The sequence below is a fragment of the Thamnophis elegans genome, chromosome 3, assembly GCF_009769535.1.
Source record: "Thamnophis elegans isolate rThaEle1 chromosome 3, rThaEle1.pri, whole genome shotgun sequence".
NCBI classification, from domain to species: Eukaryota; Metazoa; Chordata; class Lepidosauria; order Squamata; family Colubridae; genus Thamnophis; species Thamnophis elegans.
Window position 1 is genome coordinate 5,356,515 of NC_045543.1, and position 26,369 is coordinate 5,382,883.

General features: G+C 43.8%; 1 protein-coding gene across 1 annotated transcript; it reads right to left on the reverse strand.

Annotated features, from left to right (window-relative positions):
• Positions 1–1,677: 1,677 nt before the first annotated feature.
• MTO1 (mitochondrial tRNA translation optimization 1) lies at positions 1,678–25,667 on the reverse strand. Its single transcript, XM_032214419.1, has 12 exons — positions 25,297–25,667; positions 22,729–22,928; positions 20,299–20,416; positions 15,336–15,625; positions 13,167–13,279; positions 10,606–10,796; positions 9,882–10,012; positions 7,454–7,658; positions 6,872–7,043; positions 4,706–4,824; positions 3,233–3,390; positions 1,678–1,963 (listed from the first exon to the last, which is right to left on the reverse strand). The coding sequence occupies exons 1-12, from the start codon at positions 25,517–25,519 to the stop codon at positions 1,784–1,786; spliced, it is 2,100 nt and encodes a 699-aa protein (XP_032070310.1). The 5' UTR covers positions 25,520–25,667; the 3' UTR covers positions 1,678–1,783.
• Between the last annotated feature and the right edge of the window lie 702 nt (positions 25,668–26,369).

A 26,369-nucleotide genomic window follows, 5' to 3' on the forward strand; every position in this document is an offset into this window, starting at 1 on the left:
ACCTGGGTACCTGAGAGACCACTTCCTGCCAATTACCTCCCAAAGACCGATTCGATCGCACAGGCTTGGCCAGGTTCCATCTGCCAGCCAATGTCGGTTGGCGACCCCCCGGGGGAGGGCCTTCTCTGTTGCTGCCCCGGCCCTCTGGAACGAGCTCCCCGTCGAGATCCAGACCCATACTACCCTCCCGGCCTTCCGTAAAGCTACTAAGTCCTGGCTGTTCCGGCAGGCTGGGGGTTGTTGAAGTACCCACCCCCGTTTCAATTGTGACTTGTGGATTTTTAATATTGTTTGTATTGTCTTATTTATCCCCCCCCCCTCGTTTATTGTGAGCTGCCCGGAGTCCTTCGGGAGTGGGCGGCATACAAAACCAATAAACCTAACCTAACCTAACCAACAGACTCCTTGGGTTGTCTTTAAATCAGAAAAAAAAAGGGAAATAGACACATTTTCTCTCCTTCAAAATAAATAGCAGTTATTCCCCTGGAGGCTGCATTCCTGCAACAGGGGTGCAAATGTTGGTGGTTATTCCAGTCAATTCACATATTGAACCCTTATTAGCAAATAAGAGGTATTTAAGTAAACTGCTGCTTATTGAAGTTATCAAACAAGAGAGAAAAACAGGCATGGCATGTGGAACAACTTAGTCTAAAGTGTAGAAAGCTATAGCAATAGCAGTTAGACTTATATACCGCTTCATAGGGCTTTCAGCCCTCTCTAAGCGGTTTACAGAGTCAGCATATTGCCCCCAACAACAATCTGGGTCCTCATTTCACCCACCTCGGAAGGATGGAAGGCTGAGTCAACCTTGAGCCGGTGAGATTTGAACAGCCAAACTGCAGAACTGCAGTCAGCTGAAGTATCCTGAAGTGCTGCATTTAACCATTGCGCCACCTCGGCTCTTATATGGTTAAAAGTACCATATTTGCACTTTGTTAATGCTTTTCCCTGTTGAAAATGGAACAGGTGTATTCCTTTTAGATCCAAGAGAGAAGAGGGAGAGTGAGCGAGCTTCAGATACACCTTAACACAACTGAAGGAGACTGGAGGGATCAGAAATTCAACAAATAGGCAGCTAAATAGAACCACATAGGCACTGCTTCTTTGGAATATCAGAGTACAGCAAAACGTTCTGAAGATTATATAGCAATAGCAATAGCAGTTAGACTTATATACCGCTTCATAGGGCTTTCAGCCCTCTCTAAGTGGTTTACAGAGTCAGCATATCGCCCCCACAGTCTGGATCCTCATCTCACCCACCTCGGAAGGATGGAAGGCTGAGTCAACCTTGAGCCGGTGAGATTTGAACCGCTGAACTGCAGATAACAGTCAGCTGAAGTGGCCTGCAGTACTGCACCCTAACCACTGCGCCACCTCGGCTCATTCATTCTTATATGAATGAGTGTTATTCACTATGACAGTTACACTTTTCTTTATTTGGAAAGAATTGCATTTATCTAATTAGACTCATTGCCTTTGCTCCTTCGGGTGGCCAGGAACCACACAAAGCTGTGTGGTTTACACTAGTAAATGTAAACAAACATTATAGAAATATTTGCTCCAGCAGATGTTTAGGACTGCCACGATCCTCCTTGGTCAAATTCAGTACATCAAATTCAGCGATGTGCTTTTTTGTGGATAAAAAATAATAATAATAACACAACATGCACCGCTGAGGTTGTTTTAGATATTTATGCATGTATTAAATGATATAAATTAACTGAATTGGATTGTAAGCAGCAGGAATACCCGACATCCTTTAGTGGCTCTGGCTCAGAAAGCACTATTTGTAACCAGTAGCTTCAAGCTTTCTCTGACCCAGCACCTCCGCAGAAGACGGTGGCTCAGCAGTCCTAGATAAATCGTCTATCCGCTTTGCTCTTCTGTGGTTGCCTTTCACAAATCTCAGTAGTTGACAAACAGCAGCTGGTGTAACCCCAGGGATGCGGCTGATGGCACCGATCTAGAACCAGAGAAGGCAAAAGAGCAGGTTTTATAATATAACTGTCACGAGGCTATTCGATGCACAGACAGAAGACTACAGAAATACAGGGATTTTTAACTTTCCCCATTTTAAGTCCCTGCTGTTCTCCTTGTCGCCCACATATACCATAAGTTCCAGCTAAGATAATGTTCCGTTTCTCCTTTGTCCCTCAGCCAACCTGTCATTCTGTCCATTTCTGCACATTCATAGATCTTTTTAATTATAGCATCTTCCGATGGTATGGTAGTGGATTTCCAAAATTGTGCATAAGTTATTCTTGCGGCCACAATTATATGTAGGCTCAAATGCCATATTGAATTGCTCATGTTTTCTGGGGAAAGTTAAAAGTGAACATGGGTATTGTCCAAGGTGGCGCAGTGGTTAAATGCAGCACTGCAGGCTACTGCTAGATCAGCAGTTCAGCGGTTCAAATCTCACCGGCTCAGGGTTGACTCAGCCTTCCATCCTTCCGAGGTGGGTAAAATGAGGACCCGGATTGTTGGGGGCAATATGCTGACTCTCTGTAAACCGCTTAGAGAGGCCTGAAAGGCCTATGAAGCGGTATATAAGTCTACTGCTATTGCTATTGCTATTGTAATAGATCCCTGAATTTTGTAATGAGAAGATGTGGCTTAGAGACCTAACAATGAGGAAAGAAAAAAGTTGGGCTGTGAATGACTGTCACCGGGTGGGGGGGGGGGAGGGAAGGGGGGGTTGTATGTTTAAAATTGTATTTGTATTTGTATGTTTTACTCTTTAAAAAATGTATAACTAATAAAGATTACTTAAAAAAAAGAAAAAGAAATACAGGGATTATGAGAATGACAGAGCTTACAGAAATGGTTAAATCGACCTGCTTGATTCAAGAAGAAGCAATTACTACCTTTATAAAAGATTGGAAACCCTTTATGGTCTTTTTTTTTTTTTTTTGCAAGAATGAATAAAAATGAGCTGGTGAAGTCCAGATTTACTGATTAAAAAAGGGGTGTTTATGGGAAGATAACCAAGATGAACAATTTGGGGGAGTGGACATGGTAATTATTATCTCTGTCACTGCTACAAAGTAGATTGGAAGTGTTTCTTTAGATATATTTCTCCTCTTTTTTATTTCAAATAAAGGCAGACAGGTTGTTGATTGAGGTCTACTTGTACGTAACACCACATTTGAAAATTTCTAACTCTTCCAGAATACACATCACACAGTTCACACAGCGTTCATTAAGCTTTCTGCCTCCTCCAGGACTTTACCGTTGAGGGGCGGTGGGCCTGCAGTATCTCTCGCGCTTCCTGGGATAGCGATACATCGACAGTGAGATAATCCAGGTCCTCAGGTAAACGGAGAGACTCATCTTGACGTACTTCCTCTATTTCCAGCTTTTGATTGGCCACATGGAAACCATAAACAGCTGGTAGGAAAAGCCATGAAAATAATAATTAAAAATAAAAAGATTGAACCAGCAAAAAATAGGGTACAGGGGGGAAAAAAACCCTTAACTGTATACTCTGGCACTTGCTTACAATTTTTTATTTATTTATTTATTTTTTAATAATTTTTTATTTATTTATTTATTTCCAAAACAAACATATGTTGTAAAAAGTATATCAGCTGGTTACAAAAAGCTTTTGTCCATCTCTTCCATCGTCATCAAATATAATTCATATTAATTCAAATGTCTTAACTCAAATATTTACTATATTAACATCATCATACCTCCACTTTTATTTGAGTACAGTTATTTAAACATCCTTCATCCTTAAATATACCAAGATTCAATCCATAACCACATGCTGGCATTTCATTTACTTATTTGTAAAATCCTCCATTAACATTAAGTCCTCATATCCTGTTTTAGCTAAACTTCCATAATATTTAATACCAAAGATTTCTAATCCTCCATGTATATAATTTATTATCATTATCCTTTCTTTATTTAATTATATCCTATATCATAGCATTTCCCCATTAGTTAAAATTTAACTGTATATAGTTTTTTTATGATAATTATTATTGTTATTAATAATCTTTATATATATGCCAAAAATATTTCTAACCTTCCCTTCTCATATCCAATTATTACTTATAGCAATAGCAATAGCAGTTAGACTTATATACCGCTTCATAGGGCTTTCAGCCCTCTCTAAGCGGTTTACAGAGTCAGCATATCGCCTCCAACAACAATCCGGGTCCTCATTTTACCCACCTCGGAAGGATGGAAGGCTGAGTCAACCCTGAGCCGGTGAGATTTGAACAGCCGAACTGCAGAACTGCAGTCAGCTGAAATAGCCTGCAGTGCTGCATTTAACCACTGCGCCACCTTGGCTCTTATCATATCAACTCAACATTGTATACATTACTATCATTATCAATTTTTATTTAACTGGATTTTTTATTTATTTCTTAATGTAAATGGAGAATAAATGCCTTATCATGAGCAATAATATCACAAGAAAAGTGATGTGAGTAAGCTTGGCTTTTTTCAAAGCCACAAGTTAAGGTTGGAAATAATTCCATTATATTCAATTTTGCTTTTTCCATAGTTCACATAATTAATTTCCTTCTGCATTGCAAAAAACATTTTCTTTCTACAGCACCTATTTTTCACAGAAATTCAGTGTGCCCTCAGTTTGACAAGACTTTACGACCTATGTCTTGGGCTAAATTGTTGTAAAAGAAATTCTAGGACTATTATAATTATGTGTCGCCAATAAAATATTCTGTACCTTCTATTTTCAGCCTTTCTGCCAATGGTTTCCATTCAGTGATTTTTTTCATGGATTCTGGGAGAGCTCTAGCTAAAACATCCATACTGATCGCTGGATTCTGGAAAACTTCTAGAGCACTAAACAAAAAGAAACAAACCATTCCATTATTCAGTGAAATAATCTCTAAATCACAATAAATGAAACAAGTATATACCCAGGAACTCTTTTTTATTTTGAAATTTTGATTACATTTGAATCACAAGCTTTCAGCAGATGACTCCATTTTTCCTATAAAATATTATTTACTATAGTTCCTACTTCATCTAACTGAAGTTGTCAGCACACAGGCCCACATCCTACTAAGGACATACATCTATCTATCTATCTATCTATCTATCTATCTATCTATCTATCTATCTATCTATCTATCTATCTATCTATCATCTATCTATCTATCTATCTATCTATCATTTATCTATCTATCTATCTATCTATCTATCTATTATCTATCTATCTATCTATCTATCTATCTATCATCTATATATATATATATTTATTTGACTTATATACCGCTTCATAGGGCTTTCAGCCCTCTCCAAGCGGTTTACAATTTTTTTAGCAAATTGAGTCAGCAACTTGCCCCCACAGTCCGGGTCCTCATTTCACCCACCTCGGAAGGATGGAAGGCGGAGTTCGACCTTGAGCCGGTGAGATTTGAACCGCTGAACTGCAGATCACAGTCAGCTGAAGTGGCCTGCAGTACTGCACCCTAACCACTGCGCCACCTCGGCTCAATACTAGGTGAAGGTAAAGGTTCCCCTCGCACGCATGTGCTAGAGTCATTCCTGACTCCAGGGGGCGGTGCTCATCTCCGTTTCAAAGCCGAAAAGCCAGCGCTATCCAAAGACATCTCAGTGGTCATGTGACTAAATGCTGAAGACGCAAGGAACACTGTTATCTTCCCAACAAAGGTGGTCCCTATTTTTCTACTTGCATTTTTTACCTGCTTTCAAACTGCTAGGTTGGCAGAAGCTGGGACAAGTAACGGGTGCTCACCCTGTTACACAGCGTTAGGGATTCGAACCACCGAACTGCCGACCTTTCGATTGGCAAGCTCAGCGTCTTAGCCACTGAGCCATTGTATCCCTTAAGGACATGGTTACATAAGGAGGTTACTTGAGGAGTGCCTTTTCCCATATGCACCTCCTTGGGTCTTCAGTTTTTCCAAGGGGGGCGGGGGGCTCCTAGAGATCTTCCCACCAAAGAGGTAAAGTGGGTCTAGACCAGGAAAGATTCCTTCCTCTATGGTGGCACTTATAAAATGCCCTCCCGGAGATGCTCAAGTGACTCCCACATAAGCAGGGGTGGGTTTCAACCGGTTTGCGGCGGTCCCCGTGAACCGGTTGGTCGGCGAACCCGGAAGTAAGTAACTTCCGGGAAAGGCGAAGGGCCCGCCCGCCCGCGCTCCTTACCAGTCTTTGAAGGCTTCTGCGCTTCCACACAGGCGCATGGCACATACAGCGCCTGCGCGATTCTCCGCGAGCAGCTGGATGGCACATACAGCGCCTGCGCGACTCTCCGCGAGCAACTGGAGCATCGCGCAGGCGCTAAGACGCATGCGTGAACTGCGCGCGTGCACGAGGACGCCGCCGGCCCCGTTCCAACCGAACCGGTTGGAACGGGATTAGCAACGCACCCCTGCACATAAGCATCATTTTGACACCAGATGAAGAAGACCCATGTATTTTCTCAGGCTGTGTATTCTTTTATTTTACATTTCATTTATTGTTGGGGCATTTTTATCCAATTTGCATCTTTTAGTGAGTTTTATTATAAATGCCCGGAGAGGCTATGCATGGGGCAGCTTAAACTTTTAAACAAACAATGTTCAATCCCTCATGCATCTGGGCTCATTCAAATCAGTGGGGAAGGAAATGTATTTATGTTTTCGAAGATACACCTGGACAGCTTTGTGCACTCAAAGAACTTCTTAAAATCCATACATATACTAGATCAGTGTTTCTCAACCTTGGTGACTTTTAAGTCCTGTGGACTTAAAAGTCGCCAAGGTTGAGAAACACTGATCTAGATTGTTCCAGGAAAAGGTGAGAAATGGAATACAAGAATGATGGCGATATGCCTCAGTAAGCAAAATTCTAGAATAAGAAAGCAATAAACCACAACCTGCGAGGGAAATTATGGTGATGATTCATTCTGGCCTCCGGAACGAGCTGCCGCCACATTTTATAACCAAACCGAACAGACTTCAGTGCTTCCATTCCTTCTTTCAGCATTTCTTTCATCAAAGAGGCTTGTTCGTACCGCTTTTGTGACACACAACCAGCTTCGTGGTAGCCTTGAAATGTATACCAAAAAGAAAGAAAGAAAGAAAAAATGAAAGAAAGAAAAAGTGGCACCTGGAATGAGGACAGAATGAGGAGCGCATCAAAACAGAAGTTGAAGGAGTGACTACTGGGGAGGGCCTCCTCTGTGGCTGCTCCGGCCATCTGGAACGATCTCCCCGTTGAGATCTGGACCCTCACCACCCTTCCGGCTTTCCGCAAAGCCATTAAGACCTGGCTGTTCCGGCAGGCCTGGGGCTGTTGAATTTTTCAGCCCCATCCGAGGTTACGACTGTTGCTGTTTTTTAAATGTGTTTGTCTTTTTATTTTTATTCTGTACCCCCTTCCCTTCTGATTGTTAGCCGCCCTGAGTCTCTCGGGAATAGGGCGGCATGCAAACTGAATAAATCAAATCAAATCAAACCTCGGAAGGTGAGCCTGCTATCGGCATTATCTGGTCGCAGGGACATCCGAAACTCTGCCCGGCTGGTAAACATCCGGTATGGTTCTTTGGTGCCAAGAGTGGTAAGATCATCAATCAAAACTCCAATGTATCCCTCGGTGCGACTGATGATAAAAGGAGGCTTCCCTTGGATCCGCAGGCCTGCATTGATTCCAGCAACAACACCCTGCAAGATGATCATGGCCCAATAGGAGTTATAAGGAAAATATGACTGGATAGCATATATTATTGGTCTGTTGATGGATGTTGCTGCCTAGAGCCACTTTATCTGTAGAGCAGTAGTGTTTTGACATCCCCCATTCTCCGTCAGGAACGAAAGCCAAAACAGACGTACCAAAGAATGTTTTAATCAGTCCAAGCTCTCGTTGGCTGCAAGCCCAAAATAAACAAATAGGTAATCACTCTGGCAAAAAGTCCTATAAACATACGCAGCACTGTAAACAGGCTTCTTCCAGCAAACCTACTTCTCCAAGTTGGTTTCTCTTAATTTGTGAACGTGAATGAGAACGTTGACTCCTGCAATTCGCAATTTAATGAGTTTATATGCTGCCCAATCCCGGAGGACTCCGGGCGGCTTACAAATACGAAATATTTGTGCATGGCACAAACAGTCTCTTTTATACTCAGGAGAGGATCTTAATCAGCATCAGCTGCTCATAATCACCTCCTGTAGTTACTCCGTCGTTCTTTACGCCGAGTAGCCCTGCGCCTGCGTGCATCCTGAAACAACTCCCAAATGTTTTCCTGAACATTCCCTTTGATCCAATGCTCTGCCGCCACCTGGTGGCCCATCAGTTTCTCCTCGCCCTGCTCGGAGTCCACATGGTCCTCCACCTCCTCCAAGGTTGACTCATAAGACCCCTCACTGTCGGAGTCTGGCGGCAGCTCCAACGGCTCCTGCCAGGCCACAACAAGTAGGGGGCAGCCAATGATTCCTATATGGCTCTCCAATGTCCTTTCTGGGCCCCCAAAGTCACATGGTCATCCCATAAACGTTTAGCAGCTATAAGATTGAACTGTGACAAAAAAATTCTTCAATACTTCAAAAACAAAGGATGAGACATGGGTGTAGGAGGCCTACAAAAGGCAAATCACTTCTGTTCTTATCTTTAATGTTCTGCCTCTGTAAATCAATAGTCTAAAAACGTTTACATCCGTCTAATCACATCTCCAGATTAGTGGTAGGGAGGGACAGCAGGTCAGGAGACTGAATTGAAACACGTAATTCTTTACAAATTGCCCACCTCTGTCCTAGAGAGAATCAACCTGAAAGACCTAGAAAAGTTTCTAGGGGGAAAAAAAATCATGAGCTAAGGATTCCAGCGGAAGAAAAACTGAAAATCTTAAAAGAACGCAAACAAGGAACGGTTTATAGAGGAAGAAGAATAAGACCCACCAGAGAGGAAATCTGGTGCAATGACCAACAGCTATGTAGATGATGCCAGCAGAGAGCAGAAGCTCAGGTTCTCTTTGTTACCAATTAAGATACTTTCTAAATGCAAAACAGTCTGAAATATTAGCAAATGAAGCTGGTCAAGTGGGGAGAGGGATGTGTTTATAGGGCTAGCCATTAATGTCTGGTTAAGTAACTTTTGACTTGAAAAACCGTAAATGCATCAAACTGTGTGCAAACAAAATAATTATTTGACACATGTCCAGTGACATCCCTGTTCTTTTCTATAACTTTTCCTTTAGAACCAAGGATCCTTTTATTCAGAAAAATATAGTTAATTTCTCTTCCTTTTCAATCTGTCTAAGCCAGATTCATTTTTTCACTGACATTATTAATACTAATACAGCTTTCCAAAACAATAAAACAACATCTTTGTTACCCCTTCAAGGGCACTTCTGCTATTCAACTTAGAGCCAAGGTGGCGCAGTGGTTAAATGCAGCACTGCAGGCTACTTCAGCTGACTGCAGTTCTGCAGTTCGGCTGTTCAAATCTCACCGGCTCAAGGTTGACTCAGCCTTCCATCCTTTCCGAGGTGGGTAAAATGAGGACCCTGATTGTTGTTGGGGGCAATATGCTGACTCTGTAAACCGCTTAGAGAGGGCTGAAAGCCCTATGAAGCGGTATATAAGTCTAACTGCTATTGCTATTGCTATTGAACCCAAATATTCATTTGTTAAGCATGTTTCCTCTTGAATATTAAGATAAGTGACTGGACCTACGGCAGCCAGAACCCCAGATTTCCTCTAGGACAAGAGCAAATTTCCTCATCGCACTGTGTGTTCCAAGAAAGCCCTGGCAAGAATGAGGAACAGTCGTTTAATCTGAATGAACTATTAAAAGTGTTTTGTGGCTGAATGTCAGTGATGAAATTAGTATCAGAGATGCTGACTCTGAATCCTGGTCCATTTCCTGCATGCTTTTCTCAAGTCACCCACCTGGGCTGCAGCTTCCTCATAGCCTGTCGTGCCATTGATCTGTCCCGCAAAGAACAATCGCTGCACCAGTCGAGACTCCAGGGAAGCGCTCAGCTGACGTGGATCCAGAAAGTCATACTGAACTCCGTAGCCTGGTATGGATACAACACACAAAGTAGTTTCGCGAACAATGTCTGTCAAATGCACTTAGAAAACGTAACTCTACAAACCTAACCGTTAAGTATTTCTATGGGCGCTGAACAGGGGTGGGTTTCTCGCCCCGTTCCAACCGGTTCGGTTGGAACGGGGCCGGCGGCGTCCTCGTGCACGCGCGCAGTGCACGCATGCGTACTAGCGTCTGTGCAATGCTCCAGCTGCTCCTGGAGGATCGCGCAGGCGCTGTATGCGTCCTGCGCATGCGTGGAAGCGCAGAACTCGTCAAAACCGGGTAAGGAACGCGGGCGGGCGGGCGGACCCTTCGCCGTTCCCGGAAGTTACTTACTTCCGGGTTCGCCGACCAACCGGTTCGCGGGGACTGCCGCGAATCGCCTGAAAACCACCCTTGGCGCTGAACAACATGCTTATGTACAGGTTGATTAGTGAGCCATTTCTCTGAAAGGAGGAAAAGATGCCTCCACAGTGAACAGATAAAAATCCCTCTATGAGCAGGAGGACATCGGAAGTAACACGATTTCCCAAATCAAACTGCTTACCCCAAAACATGACCCTTCTTCCAACTTCTCACCTGGCTGTATCATCTTAGCATGTTCCAAGCCTCTGATAAGACTGATGATTTTTTCCTGGATCTCACAAGGCAGGGTCAAGGACATTCCCTGTGGGTACGTGACATCGGAATCCAGGCCTTCGGGCTCCAGCCAGACCTGATGCTGGCGATTCGGAAAACGTAGAACTTTAGACTCAAGGGAAGGGCAGTATCTAGATACAGGATAGACAGCTAAATCAGGAGTTTAGTTTAGTTTGTAAGTTTCATTTTATTTATAGGCCGCCCCAATCCCGAAGGACTCCGGGCGGCTTACAGAAGGGAAGAGAAAGAAAATTAAAAAAGTAAAAAATAAACTAAGACAAGTTAAAACGACAAAGATACATTCATTTCAGTCGGGGCTGGACCTCAACAATGAGGTCAACAGCCCCAGGCCTGCCGGAAAAGCCAGGTCTTGACAGCTTTTCTGAAGGCCATGAGAGTGGGTGAGGTCCAGATTTCTGGGGGTAGTTCGTTCCAAAGGGTCAGGGCAGCCACAGAGAAGGCTCTCCTCTGGGGAGCCGCCAGCTGACATTGTCTGGCTGACGGCATCCGAAGGAGGCCCAATCTGTGGGATCTTACCGGCCGCTGGGAGGAATGTGGCAGTAGGCGGTCTTGCAGGTATGCTGGTCCTAAGCCATGTAGGGCTTTAAAGGTAATAACCAACACCTTGAATTGCGTCCGGAGACCAATGGGTAGCCAGTGCAGCTCGCGGAGGATAGGTGTAACATGGGTGTGCCTAGGTACACCCAATATCGCTCGCGCGGCTGCATTCTGGAGTAGTTGCAGTCTCCGAACGCTTTGCAAGGGTAGACCCATGTAGAGCGCGTTGCAGTAATCCAGGCTTGAGGTGACTAGGAGGTCGACACCATCAGGAAACTAACTATTCACGCAATTCCCAACTACTCTAGGCAGATTGCAAATAAAAACGTACAAAATATAATATGAAACAAACAAACAAAGAATAACAGATAGCTAAAATGACAGAAACATATGAGGGAACAGAAAAAAGAAAGAACTCCATGCCTCACACGTGGCCTTCACTCACACCTGTGAAAGGCCTGGGAGGGATTAGTAAGAGTCCCTTGTGCCTCATCTTTGTGGTGAATTCCTCGGCTTCTAATACAGGGGTGCATAACACTGAAGACTTTGCGAGCAGAACACCAAGTCAGTTCAAAAGCTGCCATCAAAATTGTAATCTTTAATGTAACTTTTTAATTGTAAAGAGCCGAGGTGGCACAGTGGTTAAATGCAGCACTCCAGGCTACTTCAGCTGACTGCAGTTCTGCAGTTCGGCTGTTCAAATCTCACCGGCTCAAGGTTGACTCAGCCTTCCATCCTTCCGAGGTGGGCAAAATGAGGACCCGGATTGTTGTTGGGGGCAATATGCTGACTCTGTAAACCGCTTAGAGAGGGCTGAAAGCCCTATGAAGCGGTATATAAGTCTAACTGCTATTGCTAACTGCTTTAGGAAAAAAACAGGTTATTAGAATATTACAACTGTGATTAAAGTTATATTAAGTTATAGTTGTGGGGTCATCTAGTTTTTAGAATGCAGCTCCTGGCATCCTGCTCAAAAGCCTTCAACAAGAGGAGATCAAACTGTAGAAATCATGACTCAGTATATAATGCAGTGGGATTTGTGCCTCGTTTTTCTTGACAGCTATTTTTTTTCCTTTTGACTTAACATTTATATTTTTAGCTCCTCAGCATTTATGTTCATCTCTTATTTTATTTTATGGCTTTAATATACTCTGTCAAGTATCACAGAGATTAGTGGTAATACTGGGAATTAGTAATATGACATCTATGGAATAAGTAATAACTAAGGCATCCAATATACAGTCTTATGAAAAAAGCATACACCCTTTTTGAGTTCTATGGTTTTACGTATCAGGACCATAATAAATATCATCTGGTCCTTAAGCAATTCTTAAATATCATCTGGTCCTTAGCAATTCTGAGCCGAGGTGGCGCAGTGGTTAGGGTGCAGCACTGCAGGCCACTTCAGCTGACTGTTATCTGCAGTTCAGCGGTTCTAATCTCAATGGCTCAAGGTGGACTCATCCTTCCAAGGTGGGTGAAATGAGGACCCAGACTGTGGGGGCGATATGCTGACTCTGTAAACCGCTTAGAGAGGGCTGACAGCCCTATGAAGCGGTATATAAGTCTAACTGCTATTGCTATTGCTATTAAAAGAAGGTAAATGCAATCTTAGATGAACAATAAGATGTGACATATTACACCAATTTGGTGTGGCTTATAGTAAAAATGTTAAAATAATAACAGAAAACAGCAGTAACTCTCAGACTGAACAACCAACAGCCAATACATATTAATTTCTTAAAAGAAACGGAAAGCAAGCACCATCTTTATTCCCAAAGGGAATATGCTGGCTACTGCTAATTTTTAAAAATAAAATTTTTATAAGACATGTTTAAAAACCTTCTTTTTGGTTTCTGCGGTGCTATACAAAACCATGACAGCGCTTGCCATTTGGAAAAGTTGCACTTCTTCACACATGAAGAAATGTAATAGAGACTCACCGGGGTCCTTTTACGGTTTCTTTGATGTGATTGCTCAGGTGAAGATTTTCCTGGATGATCTCCTCTACCTCAGGGTTGGTGTGGGTCAAATAACAGGGCAACTGATCTTCTGGCTGTAAAAGAATTGTCGGGATTTGGTGAATGCATTAAATAATTTTTATACAGGCCAAAAATACACTCGGTCGACTTTGGATTCCGCCCACCGGAAAAATAATAATCAAAAGCTAATTAGAATTCCTACGCCAGTTAATGCAGAATGTTGCTGGTGACTAGAGGAATCAAATGTCATTCGGAAAGCATCTGGTTCTTTCCAATGGTAATCCATTTTTAAAATTATTCTTTGCTCAATAAACAATCATGTTAAATACAATCATGGGTGCAAAGTCCCCAAACATTCTTCCCATTTCACGAAACATACTTGATTTTAAATATGTATTAATGAACTTAATTAATTTATGGTACCTCTACCCACCAGTTTTTAGATGACGACTTTCCTTTCCTTTCTCTGTCTATCGGCTCATCTCAAGAGACCATCCAGACATAGGGGTTGTGACACAAAATTACATACCTATTTCCCTGGCTCAGCTGATAAAGGAGGAGAGCCTGTGGCTTAGTGGCTAACACAACTGCCTAATATGTAATACAGCACAGGTTCAAATCCCAGTAAGGGTGTGGCTAGCTGATGAGAGCTAAATAGCTTGAAATAGATCTATACTAGTCTCCCTTTATTTATTTATCAGCACAAATGCAACACACACACACACACACACATGTATGTATGTATGGTGTCACAATCCCTCGTATGCCCAAATATGGGAGGAAGCATATGCTTCCTCCCATAGTTGGGCACACCAGGGGTTGTGACGCCATACATACCTATTTCCCTGGCTTAGCTGATAAAGGAGGAGAGCCTGTGGTTTAGTGGCTAACATAACTGCCTAATATGTAATACAGCATAGGTTCAAATCCCAGTGAGGGTGTGGCTAGCTGATGAGAGATAAATAGCTTGAAATAGATCTATACTAGTCTCTCTTTATTTATCAGCACAAATGCAAAACACACACACACACAAAATATAAAATCAACAGGCAGCTCTAACGTCAATGATGCTTTAGAGAAATTGCTTCTGTAAATCTTAGCAATTCCTAACATAGCGATAGAGAAATACCATCTTCAGATTCCTCCATTCCACATATAGAAACAGACAGGAAGGGAACTGTAACCCATGCACCCTGCTTTGAGATATTCTCTGAGAACTGTCACTGACTGCTGCATTGGATGTGCTTTGGCCTTGATTTAGGAGGGGTTCTTTTATGAAATCCCCTAGCCATTCAGATCCCTTTCATATGAAAACAGCCATGTCTTTTCATGCGCTGGAAAAGACTAGGACTATATGGCTACACATGTGTTTCGTCCTTGCGCTTACGACTGACAGCCGGCAACAGCCAAGTCGCGCCTGATTGGCTAAGGCATGGCTGGCTGAGCGCGGGCTGTCAGACGCGTGCCTATTGGTCGCCCTGCTTGACAGCTCCGTATAAATGGCTGTCAAGCAGGGCGACGTGCTGAATCGCTACTTACTAGTTGTGTCAATTCTCTGTTCTAGGCTGTTTAGACAGGGCCTCAAGATCCCATCCTCGTCGCCAGTGAAGTGGACCGAGGAATTACGAGGCAGGAGGCGCCTGAGGTAAATTGAACAGCTTTATTGCAAACAGAGAATCAAAACAGCTACTAAGTAGCGATTCAGCACCTCGCCCTGCTTGACAGCTATTTATACGGAGCTGTCAAGCAGGGAGACCAATAGGCGCGCGTCTGGCAGCCCGCGCTCAGCCAGCCGCACCTTAGCCAATCAGGCGCAACTTGGCTGTTGCCGGCTGTCAGTCGTAAGCGCTTTTAAAGACGAGGTTCTGAGGTAAAACAAGTCAGCTTTATTGAACGAAGAACAGGCAACAATTCAGAACACGAACAAAAGGAGCCCGCCTGACAGCTATTTATATTTGACAGCTGTCAGGCAGGTAGCCAATCGGCGGCTGGCATTTTTCCCACCGGCCGGCTGGCGCGCCAGAGTCAATCAGGCGCCTGAGGCTCTGGCCGCGCCTGCCGGCTGCGTCGGAACGACGCAACAAGCGCAAGGACAAAACAACATGCACTTCCTTGCATTTTCTGGCCCACCTTAATCCACACAGCTTCACTGAGGAAACTGAATGGCACAGGAGGGTTATCTGCCTCCTGCTTCTGAAGATGAGTGAAATCAATGGAGTCTCTCAGCAATCGTGGAGGAGTTCCGGTCTTCAGTCTCCCCATGGTAAATCCGATCGTCTCCAGCGTCTGAGCCAGGCCGACGGAGGGCTGGTCTCCCATTCGCCCCGCAGGATGCATTTCCAATCCGATTAGAACCATCCCTCTCAGAAATGTCCCTGTAGTCAGAATGACACTCCCAGAATGGATTTTTGTTCCATCTTCTGAGGATGGAAAAAGAAAATGAAACCGACCATGTATCATACTAATACTTCTACCCCGATAGTAGAAAATTATTATTTGCCAGGATTTAGATCAATACAGATAGCCACAATTTAGGGGAAAAAAATCACAGTTAAAATTGTTTAAAATCCTAAAGCAGCTCTGGTATTTTTTGTGTACTGTAATTATTTTTGTCTCCGCATAATTTAAGGATATTTCTGTCAATTTGAACCAAATTTCCAGGGAATCTGTTTTCATACTTAGAAACAACAACAACAACAATAGCTGAAGGAGAGCTGAAGAAGCTTAGTTTATTATTTATAGGCCGCCCTTTTCCCTGAGGGGACTCAGGGCGGCTTACAATATATAGGGAGGGGAGTACAAGACAGTAAGACATAAAACAATACATAAATAGAAATAGTACACAACATTCATCATTCGGGTGGGGACGGATTGCGGTCTTTATCCCCAGGCCTGACGGGATAGCCAGGTCTTGAGGGCTGTGCGGAAGGTCTGGAGGGTGGTGAGGGTACGAATCTCCACGGGGAGATCGTTCCAAAGGGTCGGAGCTACTACTGAAAAGGCTCTCCTCCGTGTAGTTGCCAGTCGACACTGACTGGCGGATGGAACTCGGAGGAGGCCTAATCTGTGCGATCTAATAGGTCACAAGGAGGTAATTGGATGAGAAGCAAAACATCTTCAAAGACCAGTTCAATGGCATTGTGACTTCCCAGAACCCAGGGGTGAAATTCAGCAGGTTCTGGAGAACCGGTAGCAGAAATTTTGAGTAGTTCAGAGAACCAGCAAATACTACCTCTGGCTGACCCCAGAGTGGGGTGGGAATGGCGATTTTGCAGTATCCTTCCCCTGCCATGCCCACCAAACTGGTAGTAAAAAAAAAAAATGAATTGCAGCACTGCCAGAATCAGTATATTTACTTTCATATGTTTTTTTGGATTCTTTTTTTGTTCGTTCCATTCATTGATCACCTGCATTCTACTATTTAAAATACAAGAGAGCTTTCCAATCTCTTATTAATCAAGCTGTCTTTATCTTTATATCCTTCTACGCTCATATAGCAATAGCAATAGCAGTTAGACTTATATACCGCTTCATAGGGCTTATAGCCCTCTCTAAGCGGTTTACAGAGTCAGCATATTGCCTCCAACAATCTGGGTCCTCATTTTACCCACCTCGGAAGGATGGAGGGCTGAGTCAACCCTGAACCGGTGAGATTAGAACCGCTGAACTGCAGATAACAGTCAGCTGAAGTGGCCTGCAGTACTGCACCCTAACCACTGCGCCACCTTGGCTCTTTAATTAATTTAATTAATGAGGAATAAATGTGGTCTGCTTTTTTTAAAAACAGTGAAGGGAGAACACTGATATAAAACATGTTTTAATAATATTCTATATATTCCCTTACCTGCTTTACCTTGATCATAAAAGTAATAGGATGTGTAAACTTGCATATGACGGCATTCATGCCTTCTTATTTTTAAAAGATTTATTTTTAGCAATAGCAATAGCAGTTAGACTTATATATCGCTTCATAGGGCTTTCAGCCCTCTCTAAGCGGTTTACAGAGTCAGCATAATTGCCCCCAACAACAATCCGGGTCCTCATTTTACCCACCTCGGAAGGATGGAAGGCTGAGTCAACCCTGAGCCGGTGAGATTTGAACAGCCGAACTGCCGAACTAGCAGTCAGCTGAAGTAGCCTGCAGTACTGCACTCTAACCACTGCGCCACCTCGGCTCTATCTGGGCAAGAGAACAGCCACATCCCTTAGTCTCACCACTCAATGCTATACAGACACAGAAGGTGGCACTACACCTATTGTTTTTCACTTAAGCCTAGAAACGGCCCAGAGGTTAAACCAGATGAGATCCTCCTCTCTTGCAGATTAAGTGGTGACAGAAATAACTATCAAACCGCTACTCTGAGAAGCAGAAATTGGAGTAAAGAGTAGCGGAGAACCAGAGGGCCATTGGGCCAAAGGTTTTAAGATATCTTAAAAGTTTTTCTCACTCTCATTACATTGACTGAGAAATAAGCAAAATTACTTTCTAAGGTTAACTGAGTTAATTTCTAAATCAAATTCCACCTGCCACCATGTTCTCATGCAAATGAAAGGAAACAGATTTTCTTATAGATTACTTTACAAAGCGGTACCTGAAAAAAATAACCTTCGGGTGTGGGTGTGTAGTAACTGTGAGAGGGATCTTGGAGTCCTAGTGGACAGCCATTTAAATATGAGCCAGCCGTGTGCAGCAGCTGCCAAAAAAGCCAACACAGTTCTAGGCTGCATCAACAGAGGGATAGAATCAAGATCACGTGAAGGGTTAATGCCACTTTATAAGGCCTTGGTAAGGCCACACTTGGAATACTGCGTTCAGTTTTGATCGCCACGATGTAGAAAAGATGTGGAGACTCTAGAAAGAGTGCAGAGAAGAGCAACAAAGATGATTAGGGGACTGGAGACTAAAACATACGAAGAACGGTTGCAGGAACTGGGTATGTCTAGTTTAATGAAAAGAAGGACTAGGGGGAGACATGATAGCAGTGTTCCAATATCTCAGGGGTGGCCACAAAGAAGAGGGAATCAAACTATTTTCCAAGGCACCTGAGGGTGGAAAAAGAAGCAATGGGTGGAAACTAATCAAGGAGAGAAGCAACTTAGAACTGTGGAGAAATTTCCTGACAGTGAGAACAATTAATCAGTGGAACAACTTGCCTCCAGAAGTCATGAATGCTCCAACACTGGAAGTTTTTAAGAAGAGATGTTGGATAACCATTTGTCTGAAGTCATGTAGGGTTTCCTGCCTAGGCAGGGGGGTTGAACTAGAAGACCTCCAAGGTCCCGTCCAACTCTGTTATTCTATTCTATTCTCACTCTTCATCACATATGTCCCTTATTTTAGAAAGGATAAAATGTGGCCCAGATGATATAATTGTTGGTTTTATAATTCACTGACTAACCATTTCCACAAAGTTAGAACAATCAATCAGTGGAACAGAAGTTGCCTCCAGAAGCTGTGAATGCCCCAACACTGGAAGTCTTTAAGAAGATGTTGGAAGGCCATTTGTCTGAAATGGTATAGGGCAGCGATGGCGAACTTTTTTGGCTCATGTGCCATAGGTGGGGGGAGCGCAGGAGGGTTGTGCGTGGGTGTGCCGCACCCATAATACAATGCACAACCCCCCCCCCAATGCGCATGCACACACTAAGGGCGCAACCCCCCATTTTTTGCATGCTTTCTTCACCCTCCCCAGGCTCCAGAGGCTTTATAGGAGCTTGGGGAGGGCAAAAACAGCTCCCTCCCCCCCCCCCCCCCCCGGAGGCCCTCCAGAGGCTTCAGGGACCTTCAGGAGAATTCCCTGAAGCCTTCGGAGCGCTCAAAACAACCCTCCAAGCAAAGCAGAAGTTGCTTCCAGCCGAGATGGTGCAGTGGTTAGGGTGCAGTACTGCAGGCCAGTTCAGCTGACTGTTATCTGCAGTTCGGCTGTTCAAATCTCACCGGCTCAGGGTTGACTCAGCCTTCCATCCTTCCGAGGTGGGTGAAATGAGGACGCGGATTGTTGGGGGCGATATGCTGACTCTGTAAACCGCTTAGAGAGGGATGAAAGCCCTATGAAGCGGTATATAAGTCTAACTTCTATTGCTATTGTTCAGAGGGTCGTTTTGACTGCTCTGGAGGCTTCAGGGAAGCCTCCTGAAGGTCCCTGAAGCTTCCAGAGCACTCAAAACAACCTTCCGAGAAAACCGGAAGTCCATTCCTGAACTTCCGGTTTGCCCATAGGGGCGGTTTTTTTGCGCTCCGGAGGCTTTAGGGAAGCTCATGAAGCCTCCGGAGGGCCTTGGGGGTGGGAGGGGGAAGGCTCTTTTTGCGCTCCCCAGGCTCCTAGAAAGCCTCTGGAGCAAAAAATGGCTTTAAAAAAGGGGGAAGTCAGCTGACCAGAGCACGCATGCGCGCTGGCCAGCTGACAGGGCAGCGCCTCGCCAGAGGTGGGTTTCTACCAGTTCGCACCTATTCAGTAGAACCGGTTCGGCAAATCTACCGAACCGGTTAGAAGAGGTTCCACCAGTGGACCCGGAAATCAGGCCACACCTACAGAAGAGGCTCCAATTTTTATTGAAACCCACCACTGGCAAGGATCTTGTAACTTGACAGCTTTAAGACTTGCATGCTTCAATGCCAGAGTTTCTGAATAGCTACTTGGACCGACCTAAGTACTAATTCATAATTTCATATCCGGTCACATGGGCAGCAAGCCACTCCCATCCAGTCACATGGGCAGCAAGCCACTCCCACAAAGGAGGCCACACCCACAGAGTAGGTTCGAACAATTTTTGAAACCCACCACTGCGCCTCGCGTACCCTGACAAATGGCTCCGCGTGCCACCTGTGGCAAGCGTGCCATAGGTTTGCCATCCCGGGTATAGGGTTTCTTGTCTAGGCAGGGGGTTGGACTAGAAGACCTCCAAGGTCCCTTCCAACTCTGCTATTGTATTTGTATTTAGAAGTCCTAGTCATGAGAACCTTATGCGCCAATTATTACTGGCAGCAACTAGGCTTCTCCAGTCCCTGGAAATAGATTTCCCCAGCAATGATTCTCAGCGGAGAGGGATGGAATCCTTGATTCAGGAAGCAGCCCTTTCTTCCAATACTAACCCAGAATGACTCCACTGATGGAGGATTTCCCAGGGTGATTTTGCTCTGGTACAGTCAGCAGCAGATCTTCCACTGAAGCTTCACAAGTGGTCAGGAGTGGGGTTTGCAGAATTTCTTTCTACTGGGGAAGGAAAAAGAATTGAACACCTTCGCTTGGTCAAAAATGAAAAGCAAACAAAATATGGCAATAGCAATAGTTAGACTTATATACCGCTTCATAGGGCTTTCAGCCCTCTCTAAGCGGTTTACAGAGTCAGCATATTGCCCCCAACAACAATCCGGGTCCTCATTTTACCCACCTCGGAAGGATGGAAGGCTGAGTCAACCCTGAGCCGGTGAGATTTGAACAGCCGAACTGCTGAACTGCAGTCAGCTGAAGTAGCCTGCAGTGCTGCATTTAACCACTGCGCCACCTCGGCTCTTATATTTTCATATGGAATGAAAAGCCAAGAAAAACCTTACAAGGACTAACATGGAACCTTTCTACCTATCCATTGGCTAAAATAAAAATTCAGATTCTACATCTACCATGTTTTCCCCAAAATAAGACAGGGTCTTATTTTCTTTTGATCCCCCCCCAAAAAAATAAGCATTTGGCTTATTTTTGGGGAGGTCTTATTATTTTTTAGGTGCGGGAGGCGGCAAATGTGATCATCTCATGGCTGATGCTGTGTTGCAATATTTACTGGGACGGCTTATTTTTGGGGGGAGGGCTTATTTTAGTGCATGTGCTTAAAAGCCCGATTGGTCTTATTATCCGATTGGGCGTATTATTTGGGGGAAACGGTACTTTGCTACTGATAAATAAATCTTTTTTTTTGGGGGGGGGGGGTTAAGGATATCTCAATTGCACTGAGGAATTTTCCACGTGACTTTATTAAAATGTAAGCCAACGGATAAGCACAATGTATTCGATTTTTTTACTTGGTTTATTGCACTTTTCTAAAGATTTACAATTTCACTATTTACAGTTTAACTAGCAACATTTAAGAAAGAGGGACAAACCTCCAAAAGGATATTTCATGAAACAAGAAAAGCTTCCTTCCACACTTGCAGATGGAAGCAGCATTATTCACTATGCTTTGGTGGCAATTGTGGCAGAGCCGAGGTGGCGCAGTGGTTAGGGTGCAGTACTGCAGGCCACTTCAGCTGACTGTGATCTGCAGTTCAGTGGTTCAAATCTCACCGGCTCAGGGTTGACTCAGCCTTCCATCCTTCCGAGGTGGGTGAAATGAGGACCCGGATTGTTGTTGGGGGCAATATGCTGACTCTGTAAGCCGCTTAGAGAGGGCTGAAAGCCCTATGAAGCGGTATATGTCTAACTGCTATTGCTATTGTGCATGTACATGACACTCAGAAGATTGAGAAGAAAATTCCCAGCAAACCGCATAAAGTGTTTGGGAGTTACACGAGCCCTGGCATCTTAAGCAATAGGATTAGACAAATGCTTTGTTCACTTTACAAAGTGCTCTGTTAAAGGATTTGTACAATGGAGTACTGATAAATTATAAAGAAAATTTAAGACTCTGCAAGTGAAGCCTTGAACAAAACATCCCCCTTTCTATTTTTGTTTCTTTTTGAGAATAAATCAGCATTCCTATTAAGCACAATCAGCCCTGATTTTTTTTTTAGAAGAGATTTTTTCAAGCTTTTAACTTTCCCATGTGTGTGGTTAATGGGGAAAATAGAATAAACCACACCTATTGATTAAAGGATATTTCTGTCAATTTGAACCAAACCTCCAAGGCTATTAATTCTGTTAATAGCACAAAGATCGGGGCTTGTAAATTGCTTGTGCCCCTTAAAATTCCTGTAGAGAAATTGGAACCATTTGGAATAGTGGAGGACAAAGTTCTTAGGGCTGCAAAAGCGGGGAGGGGGGAATTGGTAAAAACCTTTTCCAGATTGAGTTATAAATTTTATAAAGTACAATTATAAAAAAATATGAAGAGACATTTTCCCTATGCATTATTACAGCATGGACTTCTCACATTAAAGCCTTTGTATCCGAAGCCTTATGTATTCCTTCAGTATCTCGTAAGAAGCAATAAGTACATTTTAAAGAATATTAAATGAGATTAGTGTACATCTTCAAAAATCTCTCAGAACTAATACTATAAGAAAGGCTGTTTTTTTTTTTAAATACTTGGAATCCACAATGAACTCATGTATCTTTTATTTACACATTTAGCAGCTGCTTTTTTTTCCATTTGACATCTGGTAAATCAACTGGATATTAGACTTTTTTCCTGGAAATGAAATGGTTAAGTCTAGGACAGTGTTTCTCAACCTTGGTGACTTTAAGTCATGTGGACTTCAATTCCCAGAATTGATTCTGGGAATTGAAGTCCACATGACTTAAAGTCACCAAGGTTGAGAAACACTGGTCTAGGATAGCTTATTTTCCTACTCTGCTTTTTCCCATCTCACCTGCATGTTCTCTTTGTAGAGTTTTCGGTCAATCTGTGCCCTGTAACCCCAAACAGCTGGTCCTTTTCTTTTGTTCAGCACTTTGTAATGCACTCCAGACTGATCGCAGATCCGGCCACAGAGCCCATCCAGTGCATCCACTTCTCTTATGAGATGTCCTTTCCCAATTCCACCAAAGGAAGGGTTGCATGACATTTGTCCTGCACCAAATACAAAGTTCAATTTTTAAATAGAGGTATATATAAAGGCACGCACACACACACACACACACACACACACACCGACACAAAAATGGGTGTAAAAGCTGTCAGGCGAAAAAAAAACCCAGTTCCTATGGATTGGAAAAGCAACTTCCTTACAATTTAGTACTAGGACATGAGTAACAATATGTTTATTAACAAAGTATGACATACAGCAAAAAGATTTAACAATTCTATACACCTACAACTGTGTTATGGACACTACCAGAGGTGGGTTCCTGCCAGTTTGCACTTATTCGGTAGAACCGGTTTGTCAAATCTACCGAACCGGTTAGAAAAGGTTCCACCAGTGGACCCGGAAAGCAGGCCACACCTACAGAAGAGGTTCCAAAAAATTTTGAAACCCACCTCTCTCTCTCTCTCTCTCTCTCACACACACACACACAGACTCACACAGAGAGAGAAAGAGAAAGAAAGGCAGAATGAAATAAAGAAAAAAAGAAAAAATAAAGAAAAAGTGAGAGAGAGATGAAAGAAAAAAAGCAAAAAGGGACAGAGAGACAAAAGGAAGGAAAGGGAGAGAGAGAGAGAGAGAAAGAGAAAGAAAGGAAGAATGAAATAAATAAAAAAAGAAAAAATAAAGAAAAAGTGAGAGATGAAAGAAAAAAAGGAAAAAGGGACAGAGAGATAAAAGGAAGGAGAGAGAGAGAGAGAGAGAGAGAGAGAGAGAGAGAGAGAGAGAGAGAGAGAGAGAACACATGGCTGGCAAGCCACTCCCACCAGGTCACATGGCCGGCAAGCCACTCCTACAAAGGAGGCCACACCCACAGAGTAGGTTCGAAAAATTTTTGAAACCCACCACTGGACACTACGTTTTAACATTTATTACAACATTCTACATTATTGGGCAATTGGAAGAATGGCAAAATAGTCTACATTTGAAATGTAAGAAAAAATATTTAGCAAACACTGTTGGAAAGAAGTTTGAAAGTAAAACATAGGTATAGTCACCTAGCCTGCTTCTCATGCTTAAATTGTTAACTGGACCGTAGTTTACACAATTAATCCAATTACCCTACTTGGCTATGCCCAATACAAGAAATCCAACTAGCTATAATGGATGGGATAACAGAGATAAGCACCTTAAGAGTCCCAAAAGTGATTTTTTTTCAATGACTTTCTGATTTTTTCTTTTGAAGACGTTTCATTTCTCATCCAAGAAACTTCTTCGGTTCTTCTTCAGCTATTTTTTGTTGTTGTTTTTTCAAAGTATTAAGACAGCTTCCCTGGAGGTTTGGTTCAAATGGACAGAAACATCCTTAAACTATGCAGAAACAAAAATAATTATAGTACTTATAAATTATAGCTTCTTCTCGGATGAGAAGCGAAACGTTTTCAAAAGAAAAACCAGGAAGCCCAGTTGCCACTTGAAAGAGCACCTTTGGGATAATCATGACCTGGATCAGGGGTCTCCAACTTTGGCCACTTTAAGACTTGTGGACTTCAACTCCCAGAATTCCTCAGACAGATTTGCTTGGCAACTTTAAGACTTGTGGACTTCAACTCCCAGAGTTCCTCAGGCAGCTTTGCTTGGCAACTTTAAGACTTGTGGACTTCAACTCCCAGAATTCCTCAGACAGATTTGCTTGGCAACTTTAAGACTTGTGGACTTCAACTCCCAGAGTTCCTCAGGCAGCTTTGCTTGGCAACTTTAAGACTTGTGGACTTCAACTCCCAGAATTCCTCAGACAGATTTGCTTGGCCACTTTAAGACTTGTGGACTTCAACTCCCAGAGTTCCTCAGACAGATTTGCCTGGCCACTTTAAGACTTGTGGACTTCAACTCCCAGAATTCCTTAGCCAGCTTTGCTTGGCCACTTTAAGACTTGTGGACTTCAACTCCCAGAGTTCCTCAGACAGATTTGCTTGGCCACTTTAAGACTTGTGGACTTCAACTCCCAGAGTTCCTCAGACAGATTTGCCTGGCCACTTTAAGACTTGTGGACTTCAACTCCCAGAATTCCTTAGCCAGCTTTGCTTGGCCACTTTAAGACTTGTGGACTTCAACTCCCAGAATTCCTCAGGCAGCTTTGCTTGGCCACTTTAAGACTTGTGGACTTCAACTCCCAGAATTCCTCAGGCAGCTTTGCTTGGCCACTTTAAGACTTGTGGACTTCAACTCCCAGAATTCCTCAGCCAGCTTTGTTGGCCACTTTAAGACTTGTGGACTTCAACTCCCAGAATTCCTCAGGCAGCTTTGCTGGCTGAGGAATTCTGGGAGTTGAAGTCCACAAGTCTTAAAGTTGCCAAGGTTGGAGACCCCTGACCTGGATTCACATGCTCATGCTGCTTCAAGGGGAGGCTTTACCTATGGAGTCTATTTTCTGCGTGATGAGCAAAGTCCGGGCTCCCACCCGCGCAGCCGCAGCAGCAGCCTCCACGCCAGCATGGCCCCCGCCGATGACGATGACGTCATATTTCGACGCGCCGGGCTCTTCTGCCGAGCTCCCGCTGCTCCGCGCACGCTGCAACCGCGACCCGATGACCGCCGGTACCGCGAGGCGGTGCAAGCCGCGGCCGAAGGGCAACATCCGAGAGGAGGAGAAAGGTGAATGAAATCACCGAGGAGGCGTCGGGGGAAACCGCGGCAGGAACGGGGTTAAATCGAGAGCCCGGGAACGCCAGCGCCACTTCGTTCACTGGACGCCGCCATCTTGCCTCTGACGACAGAAGGATTCTACGTCATGGGGCTTGGGACGGTTTGCGCGTGCGCACTGGCAAGTGGCTGGGGCACGTGTTGGCGAAACGCCAAAGATTCTGAGCAAGCGAGCAGGATGAAATGTTTGGGCCGGCTTTAACTTGCTCCATGCGGGCTCTGGTCCGTATTTTGAACGATCCAAGTGGTTATTATTTGCATTCGGCACTTTTTGCAAGCCTTAGGCCAGTGTTTCTCAACCTTGGCGACTTTCAGTCCTGTGGACTTCAACTCCCAGAATTCCCCCAGCCAGCTATGCTGGCTGGGGGATTCTGGGAGTTGAAGTCCAAAGGACTGAAAGTCGCCAAGGTTGAGAAACACTGCCTTAGGCTATCCTAGGGGTTAATTCGGGCTCTTATTGGGTTAGAATTCAATTTAATAGATTTAAAGACGGTGCATTTTCCTGAAAGTTGATGGGAGCTTCCACGCTCCCTTTCAGGAAAATGCAATTTATTTCCAAGCTGGAGGCTCTATTTGAAAACCACAAGACACGTCAGAATTCAGTTGGCAGACTTCGACGTGGGATTACGGCTCAGGTATAAAACAAGTGGATTTGAGATCCATTCAGGAGGCTATAATAATTAATAATCAGTCACATTGCTGGGTACTCACTACTGTACAAGAGCCTAACAATCTTCTGCTGTGATGGCACAAAGCCTCAGTACCATAGTAACAGGCATGGAAGT

Bases quoted from the DNA above. Each gene is read 5' to 3' on its own strand.
- MTO1 (XM_032214419.1), bottom strand. From the start codon at position 25,519: ATGTTGCCCTTCGGCCGCGGCTTGCACCGCCTCGCGGTACCGGCGGTC. The intron at 13,280-15,335 runs GTGGGCCAGAAA...ATTCTTTTACAG, and splicing joins GTGAAGCTGTGTGGATTAAG to CCAGAAGATCAGTTGCCCTG. The intron at 1,964-3,232 runs GTAAAGTCCTGG...CTCTGGTTCTAG, and splicing joins AGGCCCACCGCCCCTCAACG to ATCGGTGCCATCAGCCGCAT.